This window comes from Scardinius erythrophthalmus (assembly GCF_964197995.2).
Source record: "Scardinius erythrophthalmus genome assembly, chromosome: 6".
NCBI lineage: Eukaryota > Metazoa > Chordata > Actinopteri > Cypriniformes > Leuciscidae > Scardinius > Scardinius erythrophthalmus.
This window is the reverse complement of record NC_138226.1, coordinates 34,081,465-34,099,677: the sequence shown is the minus strand read 5'-3', so window position 1 is coordinate 34,099,677 and position 18,213 is coordinate 34,081,465. Positions and strand designations below refer to the sequence as shown.

Genomic DNA, 18,213 nt, shown 5'->3' with positions numbered 1-18,213 from the left:
CATGTGAACTTCACGAAAATAGATCCGAACTCCAAACGACTTGTTTGAGCGGTACAGTTTCAACTCTTTCTTTTGAGAGAAACTATTTTGCAGACTGTTTACATTCACATGCAGCTACACTGCACACTGCATGAAAGGTAATTTTCAAAAATGCATAATAGAGGCACTTTAAATAAAATAAAAACTGCTCATGCTACATGTGTATAGCATCTTTTGGATTGTGACTAAAGTGGCAGAGGTCAGGGATCTTGGGCTTGAAAAGGTTGGTGACCACTGATTTAGGCATTTTTGTGCCAGAGCTTTCCACAAAGCTCCAGCCAGTTACAGCTCTGCAGAAGAAGGATGCAATCTGGCTTTGGACAGAAGTCCACGAGCAGGCTCTGAACAAAGTAAAGTGCAAGTTAGCCACAGCTCCTGCTCTTGAATAATACGATCCTGAGACTATGGTCAGTGCAGATGTGAGTAGTTTTGGGTTAGGGACTGCCTTGCTTCAAGTTCATGGTGATGCAGCACGTGGTCGTATTCTGCTCCATAACTTTGATTGAAGCGGAGCGCAGATACTCCCAAATCGAAAAGGCCTGGCACGTGTGTGGGCATGTGAGCGGTTCGCCAGCTACCTGAAAGGCTTAGATGAATTTTGCCTGCAAACAAACCATAAACCATTAACTTTCATGATATTGATCAAACGGTGTCAGCATTTACTAATGTGCATTATGCGCTGCAAATTGAAAGCAGTACACATCTCCAGTAAATGTTTGGTGGTAGCAGACACACTTTCTCAGAATCCTCTGAGAGGGCACTGCCAATCAGAGATGGAGGACGAGGTGAAGGCATATGTTGAAGCAGTTGTCACATCTAAAGAATTGTTACAATCAAAGCTAGATGCCATAAAAGAGGCCAAAGAGGGAGATGCAGATCTCCAGGCAGTGATAAGCTTTCTCAGGTGTTAAGATGAATTCATAAAGGTCATCAAGTTCACGCCAAGTGCCGTCAGAGGGCAAAGATGTTGGTTTGGTGGCCTGAAATAGGTAATAACATTAACAGGACGGTCTCAGTGTGCACCTTTGGTAGGGCTCACAAACACATTCAAAGGAAAGAACCTTTATTCACTTCCCCTTTGCCTGCTGGCCCCTGGTGAAAAATTGCAGCAGGTTTATCTGAGTGGAATGGTAGAACTACTACTCCTGTGACATCGAAAAAGCTTACCTTCAGACACCATCCAGCTTCCATGTTATCAGAAGACTGAAGTGCATGCTTGTAAGATTGGGAATTCCCAGGGAGCTTGTATCTGACAATGGCGCACAGTTCACCTTGGCTGAATTTCAGAAGTTCAGTACAGATTATGAGTTTCACCACACAACATCAAATCCTTATTTCTCCCAAGCCGATGGAGCTGCAGAGAGAGCAATTCAAGGATTCTCCGCCAACCTGATCCTTATATGGCACAGATGTGCTACCGGGCTTCACCCATCACTTTTTCCTTTTTCCCTTTTTTTCTTTTTACATTTTTCAGAATGCCACAAGCGCACCGCAGGTCATGTGACAAGAACCAACTAATCAGCTTCACCCTTTCCGTAACAACATTGAAAGCTCAGTCAACATGATGTGGAGTGCGCGGTTCATGGTTGCATAGCAACGACAGACGCCACGGGGAGTGCAATCGCTTTGGAAAGAAGGAGACATAGGGCCCTATCTTGCACCCAGCGCAATTGACTTTGTACACCGACGCATGTATCATTCCTATTTTGCACCCGCGCAAAGCGCGCTTTTCCCTCCACAGAAGCACGTCGCTAAACTAGGGAATGAACTTGCGCTCCCAGGGCGGTTCAGCGCAAAAAAGGAGGCGTGTTCCGGCGCAAACGTTCCTTCATGCTATTTTGCAGGTTTAGAAAACAATTGCGCTACTAACCAGAAAAAAAATAATGTTTAAAGTCAGTGGCGCGTTGCGCATGTTATTCATATGCTATTTTAAGGACGCATGCTTGGCCATAATCAATGTAGCGTGTGCACAACGCGAATGCACTTTGATTCTCTCATCTACACAGAAGCAGCAGTTTTCATTTTTGCAAATCATACATTATTACGATAGATAGATAGATAGATAGATAGATAGATAGATAGATAGATAGATAGATAGATAGATAGATAGATAGATAGATAGATAGATAGATAGATAGATAGATAGATAGATAGATAGATAGATAGATAGATAGATAGATAGATAGATAGATAGATAGATAGATAGATAGATAGATAGATGGACAATTTATTATAAAAGCATACATCTAGCTTACACATTTACCCAAATTATCATACGCCTTTTTAACCGAAGTTAATTTGGGTGGGTTTCTCCATCCCCAACCTCCCTGACGAGAGCGTTGCTCTCCTTGGCTGTGAACCGCTCCTGGCGCGCGCCTGGCAAATCCGCCGTTATAATAGGAATCCGCTTTAGAAAAAGGCGCCTGCTCTTAAAGGGAATGTGAGATGACGCTCTGATTGGTTTATTTCACGTTACGCCCAAACCACACCTATGAATAATGAAGCTACTTCAGACCAACCCATTTTAGATTTGCGCCTGGCGCAAGAGTCATTTATCCCGCCGGGAAAATAGCAACAGCGCCAAGACCCGCCCACAAAGTTACTTGCGCTTTGCGCTTTGACACTTGCGTTTCAGATCGTTAAAATAGGGCCCATAGAGTTGTTTATGCATTCCTGTGATCACAAATAAATGAAGCAGGCACGACTGAATAAGTATGTGTAACAAAGTTCGTTATTGTGGGAAGAGAGGAGGCGGGAACTGGCAAACATTCCAAAGCTTTTAATAAAATAAATAAACAAATACATAAACGAAAGTAAAGACGGCAGTCCCTCACGGTCGACTGACGCCACACATAATAAAACAAAATAAAATAGTCCAGGCCTGGTCCTCTCTCGATCTTCATGATCTTCCGCTCCTCTGTGAGAGATACGAGACTCATGCCATTCTCCAACGGCCCTCGGCCTCATCCTGCTCGCCACGGTATGTGTCCTCTTTTAATGTGAATAATGCTAAATACCATTTTGATTCACCATTATTGATGTGCACTCCTGACAAAAATGTATACATTACTGTCACTGTTTTTGTAAATCATTGGTGAGATATTGATGCAGTCTTAAGTCTTTAAGTAAAGACCAGACTTCCATTTCTGTTATGTTCATTTCGATCTAGCTAGTTTTCAGTCAGCTAGCCCCATGCTGGTGAAATGGTAGGCTTGTGTGGCGTTCTATGGAGGCGTGGGTGGGCTTTAGGGTAGTGCTGCAGTGCTACTGGCCTAACAGCGGAAATGCAGCTGGATTTTTTTCTCGAAGATCCTCGAAGAGGCTGTTGTTGGCCTGGCATGTTGTTTACCCTGGCTCGCACTGGCCCGAAATGAGGATGGCCTAACCCCTAGTTACCTATCAGTCAGTCACGTTCGACATTCTGCGCGTTTGACATTCGACGAAGTGGCCACTTCGGTTAATACACATGGTGATCTGAGGGTTACAGTGGGTGTTCTCTTGCCGGTGTTCTCTCGCCCCCACTCCTCTCGTCCATCACAGGCTGTGGAGCTTCCGTCTGGGTTTGCTGGCCCTTCTCGTGGAAGTCCCAGCGTCTCATTCAGTACTTCTGTGGAGGCCGGATGCCGATGCAGCGATGTAGCGATGGGCAGGCTAGGGTCCTTTGGAGATGAAGATTAGGCTGCGTTGCCCCCTTCGTGGAGAGTAGCGTTGTTCGAGTCTGACCTGGAGCTTACTGCCAGGCTTTCCCAGGCCGCCGCAAACATTGGGCTTGAGTGGAATCCTCCACTGTACCCCAAAAGATCATGGCACATACATTTTCCATCACTATAACTGTAAATGTTTTACTGGATTATCTTATAATTATCTTTCTAATTGTCTGTTTTGGACTATATCTGTATCCTTGTCTTGCAATAAAAATATAGAAAGCATACTGGCTGCCAGTGTCTTGCTATTTAATTTGTATTTGCTGATTTTATCCTATTTTTATCAATGATGGACAATTATTATAGCACTATTTAGCTTTTTTAGTAATTCAACGTAAACAAGCTGTGTTGTGACACGAGAGAAAAAGCTAAAATGATGGTGTTGAAAAGGCTTTGAAATGAAAAACGTTATGCACGTTTCATGAACATTAAAGGAGTAGTTCACTTTAAAATGAAAGTTAGCCCATGACTCACCCTCAAGCCATCCTAGGTGTACATGACTTTCTTCTTTCATACGAATACAATCGGAGTTATATTTATAAACACCCTGACGCTTCCGAGCTTTATAAATGGCAGTGGATTGTAAACATTGCAACCATCAGATTGAAGCTCAAAATGTCTCTGTATAATCCCAATATATGCCTCCACATTAGTGGTACCTTCACACACATAAAAGTCACCCAAACCGTTCGTACTGATGCATCCCCATACAATGACAGATGTTTGCTTTTATAACTGTCACTGATGAAAGTCAGGATGGTCCCTTTCGTCTTTGGGACTGAGAACTAATGAATAATATTCACTAATAATTGCCTACGCTATTCATATTTACATGCACATTTGAACTTCTCATGAAAACTTTCTGCCTAATTCACAACACGTGTGTACGCACTTGTTTGTTCTTGACCTCATTTTAATGTTGAGTATTCTGATTCTTCTAAAGCCAGAGGTAAATCATTTACATAAAACATGCCCAAACCATGTCCATATAAGGGCATTCCACACACCCTTTTCTTTCGTCAATCTCTGTAAACATGACACTCTCTAAAGACGCGTTCTCGCCTGAGAGCATGTACAGCAAGATACCAGAGCAATGCCAAGAGTGCCATCCTCAAAACAAGTTCAAAAGCAATAAACACCTTTTATACAAACATTACAGACCTCTGATTAGCCAGCAGTACATACGCGTATCTGTGTCTTTATGCAGAGCTACCTCGCAGCTTGAGCTATAATGCACCTTTTTTTACTCCTTTCCTAAAAGGCCTATATATATATGATTAAATGTAGCCTATTTAAAGGTCCCGTTCTTCGTGATCCCATGTTTCAAACTTTAGTTAGTGTGTAATGTTGCTGTTAGAGCATAAATAATATCTGTAAAATTATAAAGCTCAAAGTTCAATGCCAAGCGAGATATTTTATTTAACAGAAGTCGACTACAGTGAACGGCTCGTTTGGACTACATCCCTCTACTTCCTTCTATAATGATGTCACTAGAACCGTTTTTTGACTAACCTCCGCCCACAGGAATGTTCCCTCAACTCTACTGGCTACTTGCGCACTTCTTATAACTTAGCCTACTGTGTTTACTCAGCTCTTACGGTGATTTTCTGAAGTAAAACTGACGCTTCATCTTTTGTGTGATGTACAATAAACTTTATTAAACTCATCAGTATATGTTTGATCATCATTCGGACCTGGTCCGAAACAGCAGACTTGTAGGCTATTAATAAATAATGGATACATACAAGCAGATGACAAATACGTTATAATAACCGTAATTAAACTACTAAACTATTCCTGTTTCATCTCTATACAGCACTCTGACTCTGTAGGCATTATTGTCCGACTCGAACTGAACACCGTTGCTGAGAGTTTCTGATATTATCATCATTCCGTGAGATGAAATTGTCCTGACAGACTGTGCACGAGCTCATGAAGCTCCACCCCCTGTGCCGTCCAGCAGCACCTCATTTGCATTTAAAGGGCACACACTAAAACAGCTCGTTTTTCTGAGCCCCAAAAAATGTCAATTTAAACATGCTGTAAAAAATGATCTGTTGGGTATTTTGAGCTGAAACTTCACATACACACTCTGGGGACATCAGAGACTTATTTTACATCTTGTGAAAAGGGGCATAATACGGGACCTTTAAGATTTATATCTATTAGGGCTGAAATATTTTGGAAAATCTAAGTGCAATTTTTTTTTTACCAATATTGCAATTGCGATTTAATATGCGATCATTTTTAAGCTCTTTATATTTTGTATTATTCAACTAAGGCCCCGTCCACACTACTGCGTTTTCATTTAAAAACGGAGACCTTTTGCTACGCTTGCACCTCCCGTCCACACTAAAACGGCAAAAACGGAGACCCAAAACGGAGAAGTTTAGAAACGCTGCCGACCCGTTTTTCGTTTTGAATCTCCGGAGGGCGTTTTAGTGTGGACGGGTCAAAACGGAGGACTTTAGAAACGATGACGCAGAGGCTCACGCTCGGCTCTATGATTGGGTGTCATGGAGTATACACAGGTAATATTCAGTACCAGTAAACTTCACCCGATGGAACAGTTTCTTACAGTAAGAAACTGCCGCGTCTCAGGCGCGGCTCGCGCGGTAAACGCGTGCATGCTAGAAATAGAACCGACGCCTATTTTTCATGTGTCACGCAAGTGTGTTGGAAGCGTTTCCAGGCAAAATAGAATAGGAAAAGATGTTTATATGTCATTTTGACACAAATACATATTAATAAATGACATTTTGATGTTTGAAAGCATTTTTTTACAGTCTATGTTTGAAAGTCTCTAGGTTTACACCGGCACACAGTGTTGGTGAATGGTCACGTGATCCGCGTTTTCAGTCGTTTTAATGTGGACGGAGATCAATTCTAATACGCAGCTAAAACGCTGGTGTGGACGGAGATTGTATTTGTTTTAATTCTCTGTTTCTAAACGAAAACTTGACTTGACTAGAGCATTTGTAAGGAAAATACCGGCAGGCAATACACACACTGCAAGCATAACATCAAGCAATCTTGTGCAATGAAGCTCGCGAATGTCCTGTCGCTTCAACCTTTCCGAACTTTATGAAAGATTAATTCACGGAATGTTCAAGTAGTGTGTGTGGGTGTTGGGTGTGTGTGTGTGCGTGCGTGCGTGCGTGCGTGCGTGCGTGTGTGAGTGAGACAAAGGATCAATACAATCACTGTTTTATCTCTGTAACATACTTTGGACAAACAGCGCATTTATATCCCTCTCTGGTCTCAAGGCTTAAGGACTCTGTGGATGACTCTGATTCTCTATCTCTCTTAAATGATAAAGCTAAAATTTATTTGAAGGCAGGTTCACTTGCCATTCTCTCTCTGTTTCCTCAAGGAACTTCACTCATTTTTGACATCAGTTCACATAATCAGAGTTGATGGTTTGTTCTCCTCAAAAGTTGTATTTCAGTGAATGTTTTCAGTGCCCCTAACATAATCAGAGATTTTCCTGAGCATAGTCTAGATATTTGCCATATCTTGCGACTGGCTGAGAAACACTCTCACCATCCTGTACCAACTCAGGGCCATGTGATCTCAAAAGTCTCTTAATATTTAGTTTTTCGGCTTTCGTTGACATTTTCCTTATTAAGTGTTATTCAGGATGCAAATAGCAATTAAAACTGACCATCTTATAATTGTTTAACAGGATAATTTCCCCACCTTGGCATGGAGCTCCATGTTAAGCAGATATAAATATTTACGTACCATGTTAAGTATGTTAAGCAGATGTAAAGATATACGTACCAATACTAACTGTTCTTCTAGCAATTTCCCACAGCACGAGTCCAAAGGCCCAGATATCGACTCGTTTGTAAGACTCAAAGCAATCTGTTTGAATGGAGTCATCCAGAACCTCAGGTGCCATGTAGCGTTTTGTCCCAACTTTAGGATTATTCCCAACATCCAGCTCATTTGTGTCCTGAAAATGCATCACGGCAAGACCTGAAGAACACAAATGTATCATTATCACATAGCACAATATCTATCAGTACTGTAGCTTTGCACAGCTCACATTAATCACATGTCCCTGGATTAAACTGCATTCTACATTTAAAAGATGCCATGGAATGGTTTGATGAGTCCACTCAGTTGTTTTCTTCCCTGTGTTGATGTCTTTATTATTAAAACCGGAAATTGAGGATGTACATATTGAAGGACAGCTCTTTTCCACAGCTCAGCAAAACAACATTTGACAGTTTTTACCCAGGGGCGAAAGCAATCATGACACTTTCAAATAGACTAATTTCCAGATAGTATTTATAATGTTAGAGGAAGGGGTAGCCTATTGTAATTTAGCATTTAATTGGACAAATATTTGCATACAACCCTAAAAGCATCATCTAAAATGCTGAGATGCATTCGAAATGCATATTCTGAGATTTATATCAGCACAGCTTGATGGGGAAAGCTAATTGCCTTCTTAAATGTTGTATAGCACCCTCTTGTGGGGATATACAATAATTCAATTTCATGTGACATGAAGGAAACATGAACAAAAAGTCTCCAAAGGTCTTGAAAAACATTTTGAGCATGCAGGGGAAAAAATAGTGCTAAGTGAAAACCTCTAGTCCCATATGGACAACATGTTTTCACATCCTGTGACTAAGAAGAACGTGTTCATTTTAATGTGCTGTATGTAGTTTCAAGTGCTCTACAAAAACAAATCTTGTATTCCACTTCCTGTGTATATAAGAGTACCCAGATATGTGTTAGCTAAAAGCTACCTAATGGGTTTTCGTTAGAGTATAAGGGGGAAACAACTGATTTCTTCTAATAACACCCTGAAGTTGCAGAAATGAGGCCTGGAGCTCTAGAGTGAGTCAGTGAATTTAATAAAGACACATAAATTAAAGTGTCCGTCCTTTATGAGCAAATAGCTCGCTTCTGCTTTCTACTTATTTGCGTATAAAGAACAACATGTTCAATAGATAAATATTGAGGGAACAAACAAGTGATTTTCACTATTAGAAACCAGACAACAAGTGATTGATGGACGGAAGTAGGCAACAAAATATTTACAGATTTAAAATCCATTAATCTGTCCTCTATTGCCATGATTACGGCCCTTACTTATTCAGCCTAACAAAAAAATGTTGTATACCGGTAAATATAAGAATGGCTAAGAAAAATAACAAAGATTTGACGTAAACAAAAAAAAATTTTGATTGGTTGATACATTAGGAGGCTTCAGGAATAACTGCATGTTTAGAAAGTAGTTTCAGATTTGCAGACCACATTACAGATACATATCACTTATGCTTAAAATTATCTGAATTGGTTCTGTAAGAAAATAGTTCTAACACAAATTTAGTTTTGAGGCGAAAACCTGAGATAAAAACATGCAATAACTGCATAAGTAAAAAAAAAAAAAGCAGTCCAGACCATAATTACAGTGATAATGTATTTTTTTGATAATACCTAGACTAATTATTGACAATTTAATGCACAACTGAACTTAAATTAAATGTTCAATATTTCAGTGCCCTGTTGTCAGTTACTTCAATTATTTCCATACATAATCATAGATCACATGGTGTTTTTGAATGTTTGCTGACACTGTCCAAAATACACTTCATGGTAATATATTTAAATATTTTAATATAAAGCCATATGAATCAACAGCATGCATAAAATAACTTTTTCTTCAGTCAGAAGCCACTCTTACCAAGGTCTGCGATGCAGCACTGTCCATTTTTGTTCACTAAAATATTTTTGCTTTTTAGGTCTCTGTGAGCGATGGCTGGTTTGCCCTGAGTGCCAAAGATCTCCACGTGCAGATGAGCCAGGCCGCTGGCGATAGACAGTGCCATCCGCAAACAGGCAGAAGCATCCAGCATGCTGAGTTGCAGGTAATCGTAGAGAGATCCCATTTCATGAAAATGTGTGATTAACCACAACTGAGTGCTGGAGTTACGTGATGTCATATCTGATGCAATGAAGCCTGAAAAAAAAAAATGATCCAAGGTAAACTTTTTATATAGCAAAGTTATGGTTAAGTGAAATTAATAGCTTTCATCATTGTTCTTTATTACAAAACTGAGGTATCCTAATGAATGCAAATGTCATTTCTAGGGGTTTGATTTGTGCTTTCATTATGAAAGGTGTAAATGATTTACCCAGAATATTCTCGTGTCGCAGTAGGACAGTGTTGTAGATTTCTGTCTCTCTGAACCAGGATTTCTCATCTCGAGATGAGAATATTTTCACAGCCACACTTTCTCCCTGCCACTGACCTCTCCAGACCTCTCCATATCGACCTTTACCTGAAAGAAAATACACATATATGCTTAATTAACTGTTTTGGTTGTTTATTAAGGCCACACCATACAATTCTATTGTTTTATCTACAGCTAATGACTTTGCAGAAATATATAGGCTATATAATGTAACAGTTTATGCGGGGTTTTTTTAAAGTGAGGACATAACCCAGATAACTCAAAAATGAGGTTGCGTCAGATATAGCTTACTACTGATAAAAAATTGTCCCATAACTATTGCTTAGTAACTGAAAGCCGTTTGGTGTATAATTTAGTTTTAAAGGAGCTGTTAACCTGCAACATAAAATCTGAGAAACACTTTATGCACACGAACATAGTTCTAATAAAGAACTGAGATGGTGTGGGGCTGTGAGCACATACCGACACACTCGCTGAGAGTGATCTGTCGGGCTACTGTCCTCTGGACCAGGAAAGGCAGTCCAGAGCCACTACCAGATGTACAGGAATGATCCAACAAATCCTGAGAGAAAGACAAAAGGATAAAGAAAAACAAAGTAGTGCATTTACCATAGTTCAACTTCATCTACATTTTTTCATTTGGACCCTGCAGTACACACACTTATACACAAGAGAGCACACATTGAACAGCCACATTCCAAATAATGGAATGAGGAAAAAAATGCACCGAAGGCCAAAACCACAAGAGTCATGATAACCTTATGTTTGCATCATGGAGAAAGACTTTTAGGGAGCAGGATTGCAAAACACGGAGAATAATTACTGCACAATCCCAAAAAATCATAGCTGTTTACCTTCAGACACTTTTTAATCACTGTCTGAACAAATTAATCTACACATTCAAAGTATCAAAGCAAAAACCAGTCACCTCCTAGGCCTCTGAGAGAAGATTTTACAGATTCAAGTGGTTTTAATAACATCACTCCCAGCACTGGAACAGACTTTTATACTCAGGCAAACATTAGACCACTGAATATTTGCTTTGGTTTCCAAGCACTCCAACAAAGATCTTTGAAAATAGCTTTTAAAAAATCCAACAACAGCAAATGAAGAGCCAGATCAGCAAACACACATCATAATACACACAAATTCATCAAAACACTAAACACAATTCATCTTTTCTGCCAAAATGTATTTAAACAGAGAGAGATGCTGGAGATTCTAACATTTCTGACTGATTCTGAATTTTTTGTACATTTCATAAAACTTCATGATTTCAAAAAATCATGTCAACAAAAAACTAAATCTTGGGGCACACTTTATATTAGCCATCTTTAACCATGTACGTACATGAATAAATTGTACAATGTACTTATTGTGTACATGTTGTATTGCAAAACACTTGCGGCTACTGAGGTGGGATAGAGTTAAGATTAGGGGCAGGTTTCATGGTATGGTTAGGTACAGTATAAGGATGGGTTAAGGGGTAGAGGAAGGCTCTCTAATTTTACACATTTTGTTATGTTGCTGTCTTATGTTAAACTACTTTGACTGATTTATTTTTATTTTTTTCACATCAATCTACGCTCTACACCATAATGACAATGCAAAAAAAATATGTTTTCAATAAGGCCATCTCTATATTTTGCTGCATTGAGCTTTTCTTCTACTCTGATGTGTCCCCCAGTCCCACCCCCACCCCCACAGATGTACTGTTGGGATGGTATTGTGCAGGTGATGAGCAGTGCCTGGTTTCCTCCATACATTTCCTCCACACTGCCATTAAGCCCAGATCAGTGGTGTGTTGCAGTGATGTTTGTCCTTCTGTAAGTTTCTCCCATCTCCATATATGATCATGGAGCTAACCATTCTAACCAAGGCCCTTCTCCATTGACTGCTTAGTTTTGCAAGGAGGCCAGCTCTAGGAAGTGTCCTGGTTGTTCCAATCTTCTTCCATTAAGGATTATGGAGGCTACATGCTTCTGTGAACCTTCACTGCAGCAGAATGTAGTAGTGTTTTGTTTTGTAGTCTTCCCCAGATCTCTGTCTTGACACAATCCTGTCTCTACAAGCAGTTGGTTTGACCTCATGACTTGGTTTTTGCTCTGATAAGCATTTTCAGCTCTTACCTTTTATTGAGAGGTGTGTGCCTTTTCAAATCATATCCATTCAATTGAATTTGCACAGGTTAACACCACTCAAAGTAAAGTATCATCTACAAGCGAAATTGAAATGTTCCTTCGCTAAATTTTAAGTGTCCCAGAAAAGGGTACTAATACTTATGCAATGTAATTATTTCAGTTTTTATTTGTAATAAATTTGCAAAGTTGTCACAAATCTGTTTATTGCTTTGTCATTATCATGTATGGAGTGTAGATTGATGTGGAGAAAAAACAGCCATTTAAAGTAGTTTAACATAAGGCAGCAACATAACAAAATGTAAAAAAAAAGGAAGGGTTATGAATACTTTCGCAAGGCACTAAAATTACAGAAATTAATTAAAGCTGTAATAACGTGCAGGTATTTTTTTAAAGGGGTCATATAATGGTACATGCACTTTTACAAGTTAATTGTACTGAAATGTGTGTTGGCAGTGCCTGTACACAACCATCATAAAATGATAAAAATCCATCCAGTGTTTTTTTTTAATCTTCTTATATGTTTTCCCCTGTCTCTAATAGAGAGCCTAAGTCCCGCCCCTCCGCTTCCGGCTCATGGGACCTTACTTCGGAAAAAATATGTATGGAAGTCAATGGCGAGAGATAACTTATCTTTTTATTCCGTCTGAACTGTGCCCTGAACTACACATATGATGTTTGTCAATTTAAAAGGTAATTATGAAAGTCAAGAAAGTCGCAGTTTGTCATAAAACAGAAGAGTAACGTTTAGTTTTATGTGAAAATCGCCCAATGAACTACATCTCTCGTCTCGCACTATGTACGTCACAAGATCCGTTGCTCGTATGTGTGTATTCTGGCTCAAAACACTCATGCATGGCGGCTTAACGTTACGATTATAAGGCAAGACTATAGAAAAAATGACAGACGTTAGCTTCAGAAAGTTAGCTTCATTCATTGAGAGAAAAGGTATGACGTCGCATGTGCGCCTTCTGGGTTTGTAGTCTTTCTAATTACGTATTTTCACAGTCTTATACCTCAGCAGTTTTACATCAAGCTGCGACTTTCTTGACTTTAAAATGTATCTTTTAAATTGACAAACATCATATGTGTAAATCAGGGCACAATTCAAACGAGATCAAAATATTTGTTGTCTCTCGCCATTGACTACCATACAATATTTTTCCGAAATAAGGTCCCTTGGTGGTCGACCGGAAGGGGAGGGACTTAGGCTCTTTATCAAGTCGTTCGACCGTGTGACGTCACACGGTCGGACGCCCCTCCCACGATGGTTGATTGACAGACGCAGTTCAAACACAGACTCCGCCCTCGCTCGTGAGCGAGCTGTCAATCATAGTAAAAACGATCACAGCATCATGTTGATGTTCCTAAATCCGAACCGCTGAAGACACAGTGGCTGAGTTTTGTTTTCGAAGGGAATATTCCCCATGATCAACGTCAATGCTCTCATGTGTGCGCGAATCATTTCACACACCAGACTGCTTTACAAACAAGGTCAGTATAAAGATGGTTTTGCTAAAAACTGCTTCTGGAAAAAGGATCCGTAGGCTACCAACTATTCGTGTTGCTGCACCTCCAGAAGAACTGAAGTGAGTGAAACGTTTTATTAACCTTTATATTAATCTTTGCAAATCGCTTGCACGCTTCACGATGAATGCAGCTATTTTTACACTCAGGTACATTACGGCATGTTTTCTATGTACGACGTTCTCAATATAATTCATAATCCCACGTTTATAATGAACAACGCATTATGGTTTTTGTGTTATTATTAAAAACGGTGTACGCACAGAACAGAGGGCGGGGTGAGCAAAGCTCATTATCATTTAAAGACACATGCACTCAAACGGCGTGCTGAAAACAGAGCTGTTTTTGACCAGGTAAAATGAGTGTTTTCTTACAATACTAATGAGAATTTTTAATTAAAGTATATTACAAACTTTTAATTTATACCATAAAGAAGCATATTAGCTTGTACAAAAATGGCATTATATGACCCCTTTAAATATAGGTACTATGAAAAAACATGTATATACAGAATAAGTGCATTGCATCAAATTATTAATTTCAATGTTTACATAGTACATAGTACTTAAAGACAGTATAAAGTAGAAACTTTTCAAAGAAAAGTAAGTTGTGCATGGATTTATGTGATATTCCATTAATTAATAAGCTTAAAAGAAAATACAGATTAAAAAAAAAAAACTGTGTGGTTACTGTAGCAGTGTTGACAGCCAAACAGAATCAATCCTGCTTTAAAGAGCTCAAGCATTTAAAGTGACAGACAACATAAACTGCAGTGCACACTTAGAATAAACAGAACATTATTGTCTGCTGGTGTGGACGCTAACATAGTTATCATTATCTTTATAGTTATCGTTCTTGGTGTGAATGGGCATTTACCATGGTACAACATACTGTATGAGCTATTTACTGTAGTTCTTTAAATGGCTAATAATTATAAATAACTTGAAAAGTAATGTATTTATTTTTTTCTTGAACTTTACTTGATTTGTTGGTTGTGCTGTTTCAACAAATGGAACCACATTTCACAGCAAGAGCTCAATGTGCTCGATTTCAAACTGATAACAGACTTTGTGATGTGTTTGTTTGCCTCACCGCAAGGGTGCTCTCTCCCACATTAGACGCAATCAGACCATCAATGGTGCCATACTCGGCATCATGAGCAGTCAGATGCTCTATCTGGTGAAGGTGAATATAACGGAAGATCAGGATCGCCACAGCAGATAGGAATATCAGAACGATGACTGGAGCCACAATCACAATGGTCAGTGTTGTAACACTATAGTTGGGGGCCTCCACCACTGAGAGAGACATAGAGATTTAGTGTACATTTAAAAAGACACTATTTTGGCATGCAAAGCAGTAAATCTCACAACAGTTCATATTAGTTAATTATGATATTAAGCTCATTTAAACCCCCTGTCACTGCAATGTAAAAAAAAAAAAATCAAAAACAGTCATTGTGTCCACTAAGTAATTGTGTATAGCCAATTTACTTTGGTCCAATTTCCACTGTCCAGTTTTTTTTTTTTTTAAAGCAGCTCCACCTCTAATCAAACATACCTTCCTAAATTATTAATGAGGTCAATAAATTAATAAATTATTAATAAAAGCTGGAGGCTTATTAATTATTAATGATAAAAATGCATGTCACACTGCAGGTCACTGACACTTTTAGAATTAGTATGTGTCTTTAGGGGCTAAAACGCGTGCAAACAAATGGCTGAAAATCTGCAAATAAGCCAAGCAATAAAGACAATTGCATGACAACCAATCAATATAAAACTATGTCCATTTAAACCTGAGAAGAAGCAGTTTATTAGTTTGTGTATGTGTAAGCATTACCTCGTACAGGAAGTCTCACAGTGAGGTTCATGTTGCACAGATGAGCCTGACAGCACTCTACAATCTGGTCAGGTGATGGAGGAGTTTTGCAGGTCATCCTGCCCTGCTCATACACCTTAAAACAGCCCTTCTGAGACACTGGCGTTCCATCACTCCGAGTCAAAGAGGAGAAACACTGCTGACCCATACAGCGGTCCCCCGTTACACACGACCGGCCCTCACACACACACTCGTGCTCTGTAGGGGCTGCCATTAACTCCGCATCTGGAAAGAAGAAGATTAATATATTACGGTCGTTAAAAAAAAATATCATAATTCATTGGTCTTTTTCTTTTGATTCTTAAGTCTTTAAGTAAAGTCCATAAGTCATGCTCATATTGCAATCTAGCTAGTTTTCAGTCAGCTAGCTCCCCCATGCTGGTGAATTGGTGATGTTGCGTGACGTCGTTCTATGCAGGCGTGCGTGTTTTAGGGTAGCACTGCAGGGCTACAGGCCTGATTGATTTGGGCTTCAGTGCTTGAGGTCCGAGGCTATTGGCCTCGCCCAGCACATTTTTAGCACTGGCTCATACTGGCCCGACAGAAAAGTAGCTAATGATTAATTTTATCCATCCATTCTCCAAACCGCTTGTTGGGTTGCGGGAATGATGGGGTGTCCCAGTGTCTCTGCCCATATAGGCTAAATGAGTAGTTATTTTACAAAAAAAAAAAATGAATGAATTGTTAGATATTATAGAAACTAATTTGGATTATGCAATGTTTTAAAGACATTTACTTTTAAATGAGAATTATTACAATCGTTCCCAAAGGACATCGTTCAGAAATGCAAGATATAGTTACTTTAATACCAAGCTGCAATATTTTAAATATCTAAACAAATCTTACATGGTCGGAGTCATATTTAATCATTTTTAAAAAAGATCATGAAACAGAAGGCTATGAAATAGGTTTCATTGTATTAATGCAAAAATACTTTTTCTTTTGTTTTTGACAATTTTTCACCCAGCATGAGTGGACTACTTTCATCATTACACTGTGGTACATTTAAGGTGTGAGGTTTAAATAAAAAGGATAAATTATTGCTTCAATTAATGATTCACCTGTATTTGGCATCTCCACGGTAACATTTGCATTACACAATGTTTCCTGGCAACAGTACACCAGCGTGTCCGCTGACTGGGAGTTTTTGCAGCGCACTGCCATTTCTTCACTACCCACAATGCACCCTTTCTGCTGTAAGGCTGTCCCATTCTCGAAGGACAGGGAGGAGAAACACTGCAGGCCAAAACAGCGCTGGACATCACTGCATGAAAACCCCTCACACACGCACTCAACGTGACCAGTGCTGCCTTTATCTGCAGAACACACACACACATAAGAAAGACATTTCCCTTCTATCTACAATTATGAGATGCTTATCCAAGAAACATGGCTATCTCTCTTTCTTCAGCTATGGTCACTTTTATGTCCCAGAGGTTGATTATTAAAACTAACATACAGAATAAAGTCAAAATCTATTATATGATGGTATAACCAAGGAAATATTTTACTATATCTTTTAACATGTTTATTTCTTGCTTTTTTTTTTTTTGTCTTAACTACTTATTTCTCAGTGTTCTGTGTATGTATCCTCATCATCCTCATCCTCCTCCTCCAAACTCAGCAGCAGGCCATATATTATTAGTATGATTACTTTTCAGTAGCAGGCTCATCAAGATTACAAAGTAGTATTTACACTGCTACAGTAGTACTACAAAATTCCACCTGCCTAATGATTAGGGACAATTCCATATTCTAACCCCATAACCCCAATTTGCTTCTCTGTTTGAGATTAGATCCTTTTACGCTGCTAAACTCCGGAAAAGTTTTCAGTGCAATTTTCAAGTATAAGTGAAATTCATTCAAACAACCTTGAAATTGAACATTGAAATTATGACACATTTCAGTACATTCATGTTGTTTCCACACACATTCAGGATAATGTTTTTATGTGTATGTTGCTGTTTTTAGTAATTCTGAATAAATTTGTGTACTGTAATAGGCATATAATGCAGTCAGGTCAAGGTGGTTGGTTTAGGCTTTTTTAGGGGGTCCATGTGATCCTGTTCCATATAGCAACTTGACATGTCTAAAACATAAACAAGCTCTAATAAGCATTAAATAAGCTCTTTGCTGCTGCACTGTACACTGAATTCTGAAAAGTTTTGTTCTGTAATTTTTTTTTTCTTGTGTGTGCTTTGGTGTGCATAAATGTATGAATTATGTGGACTCTTTATATAATTTGATATTAGACGTGCCAGTATGCGGTAATATAATATATCACGATAATGAACATGTATGATATTGTTATCGTGGGCACTTTAAAATATCGTGAATAATTATTTAGCACAAATTATTCCAAATTTTTTTTAAAGAATACTTTTCCTATCAACTGATTAAAATGCACAACACTAGTGTATGCTGAGTCAAAGAGACATGCGCTCAGTCTGACATAAACAAGCCCAACAGGCACGAGCAGCGCGTGGCAGAACGAGTGAAGGAGACGTGCTGAATGAAAATGCACATTCGCTCTCTACCAGCAGATGGTGCTTGTTGAACAGCAGAAATGCAACCGTTACACTAACAACCCCGTAAACCAAGCTGCTGCACTACTTTCGGTTTCTGAAGAGTATTTAAATGTTTCAAACATCCATTCAGATTGTTGTATTCACAATGGTGTTCATCACAGCACAAAATAAGTAAACACTT

At 39.1% G+C, this 18,213-nt stretch overlaps 1 protein-coding gene across 2 annotated transcripts in view; it reads right to left on the bottom strand.

Annotated features, from left to right (window-relative positions):
* Positions 1-18,213, bottom strand: part of LOC308691897 (activin receptor type-1-like) — a 92,409-nt gene that overhangs the window by 10,192 nt on the left and 64,004 nt on the right. The window contains exons 3-9 of one of the 2 annotated variants that reach the window (XM_081367479.1): positions 16,566-16,820; positions 15,466-15,729; positions 14,716-14,921; positions 10,421-10,520; positions 9,899-10,045; positions 9,448-9,723; positions 7,527-7,724 (exon numbers count right to left, since the gene is read on the bottom strand). In XM_081367479.1, the coding sequence (XP_081223605.1) occupies positions 7,527-7,724; positions 9,448-9,723; positions 9,899-10,045; positions 10,421-10,520; positions 14,716-14,921; positions 15,466-15,729; positions 16,566-16,820 (1,446 nt within the window). The remainder of the gene's footprint in view (positions 1-7,526; positions 7,725-9,447; positions 9,724-9,898; positions 10,046-10,420; positions 10,521-14,715; positions 14,922-15,465; positions 15,730-16,565; positions 16,821-18,213) is intronic. The other variant, XM_081367480.1, reaches the window with a different exon arrangement.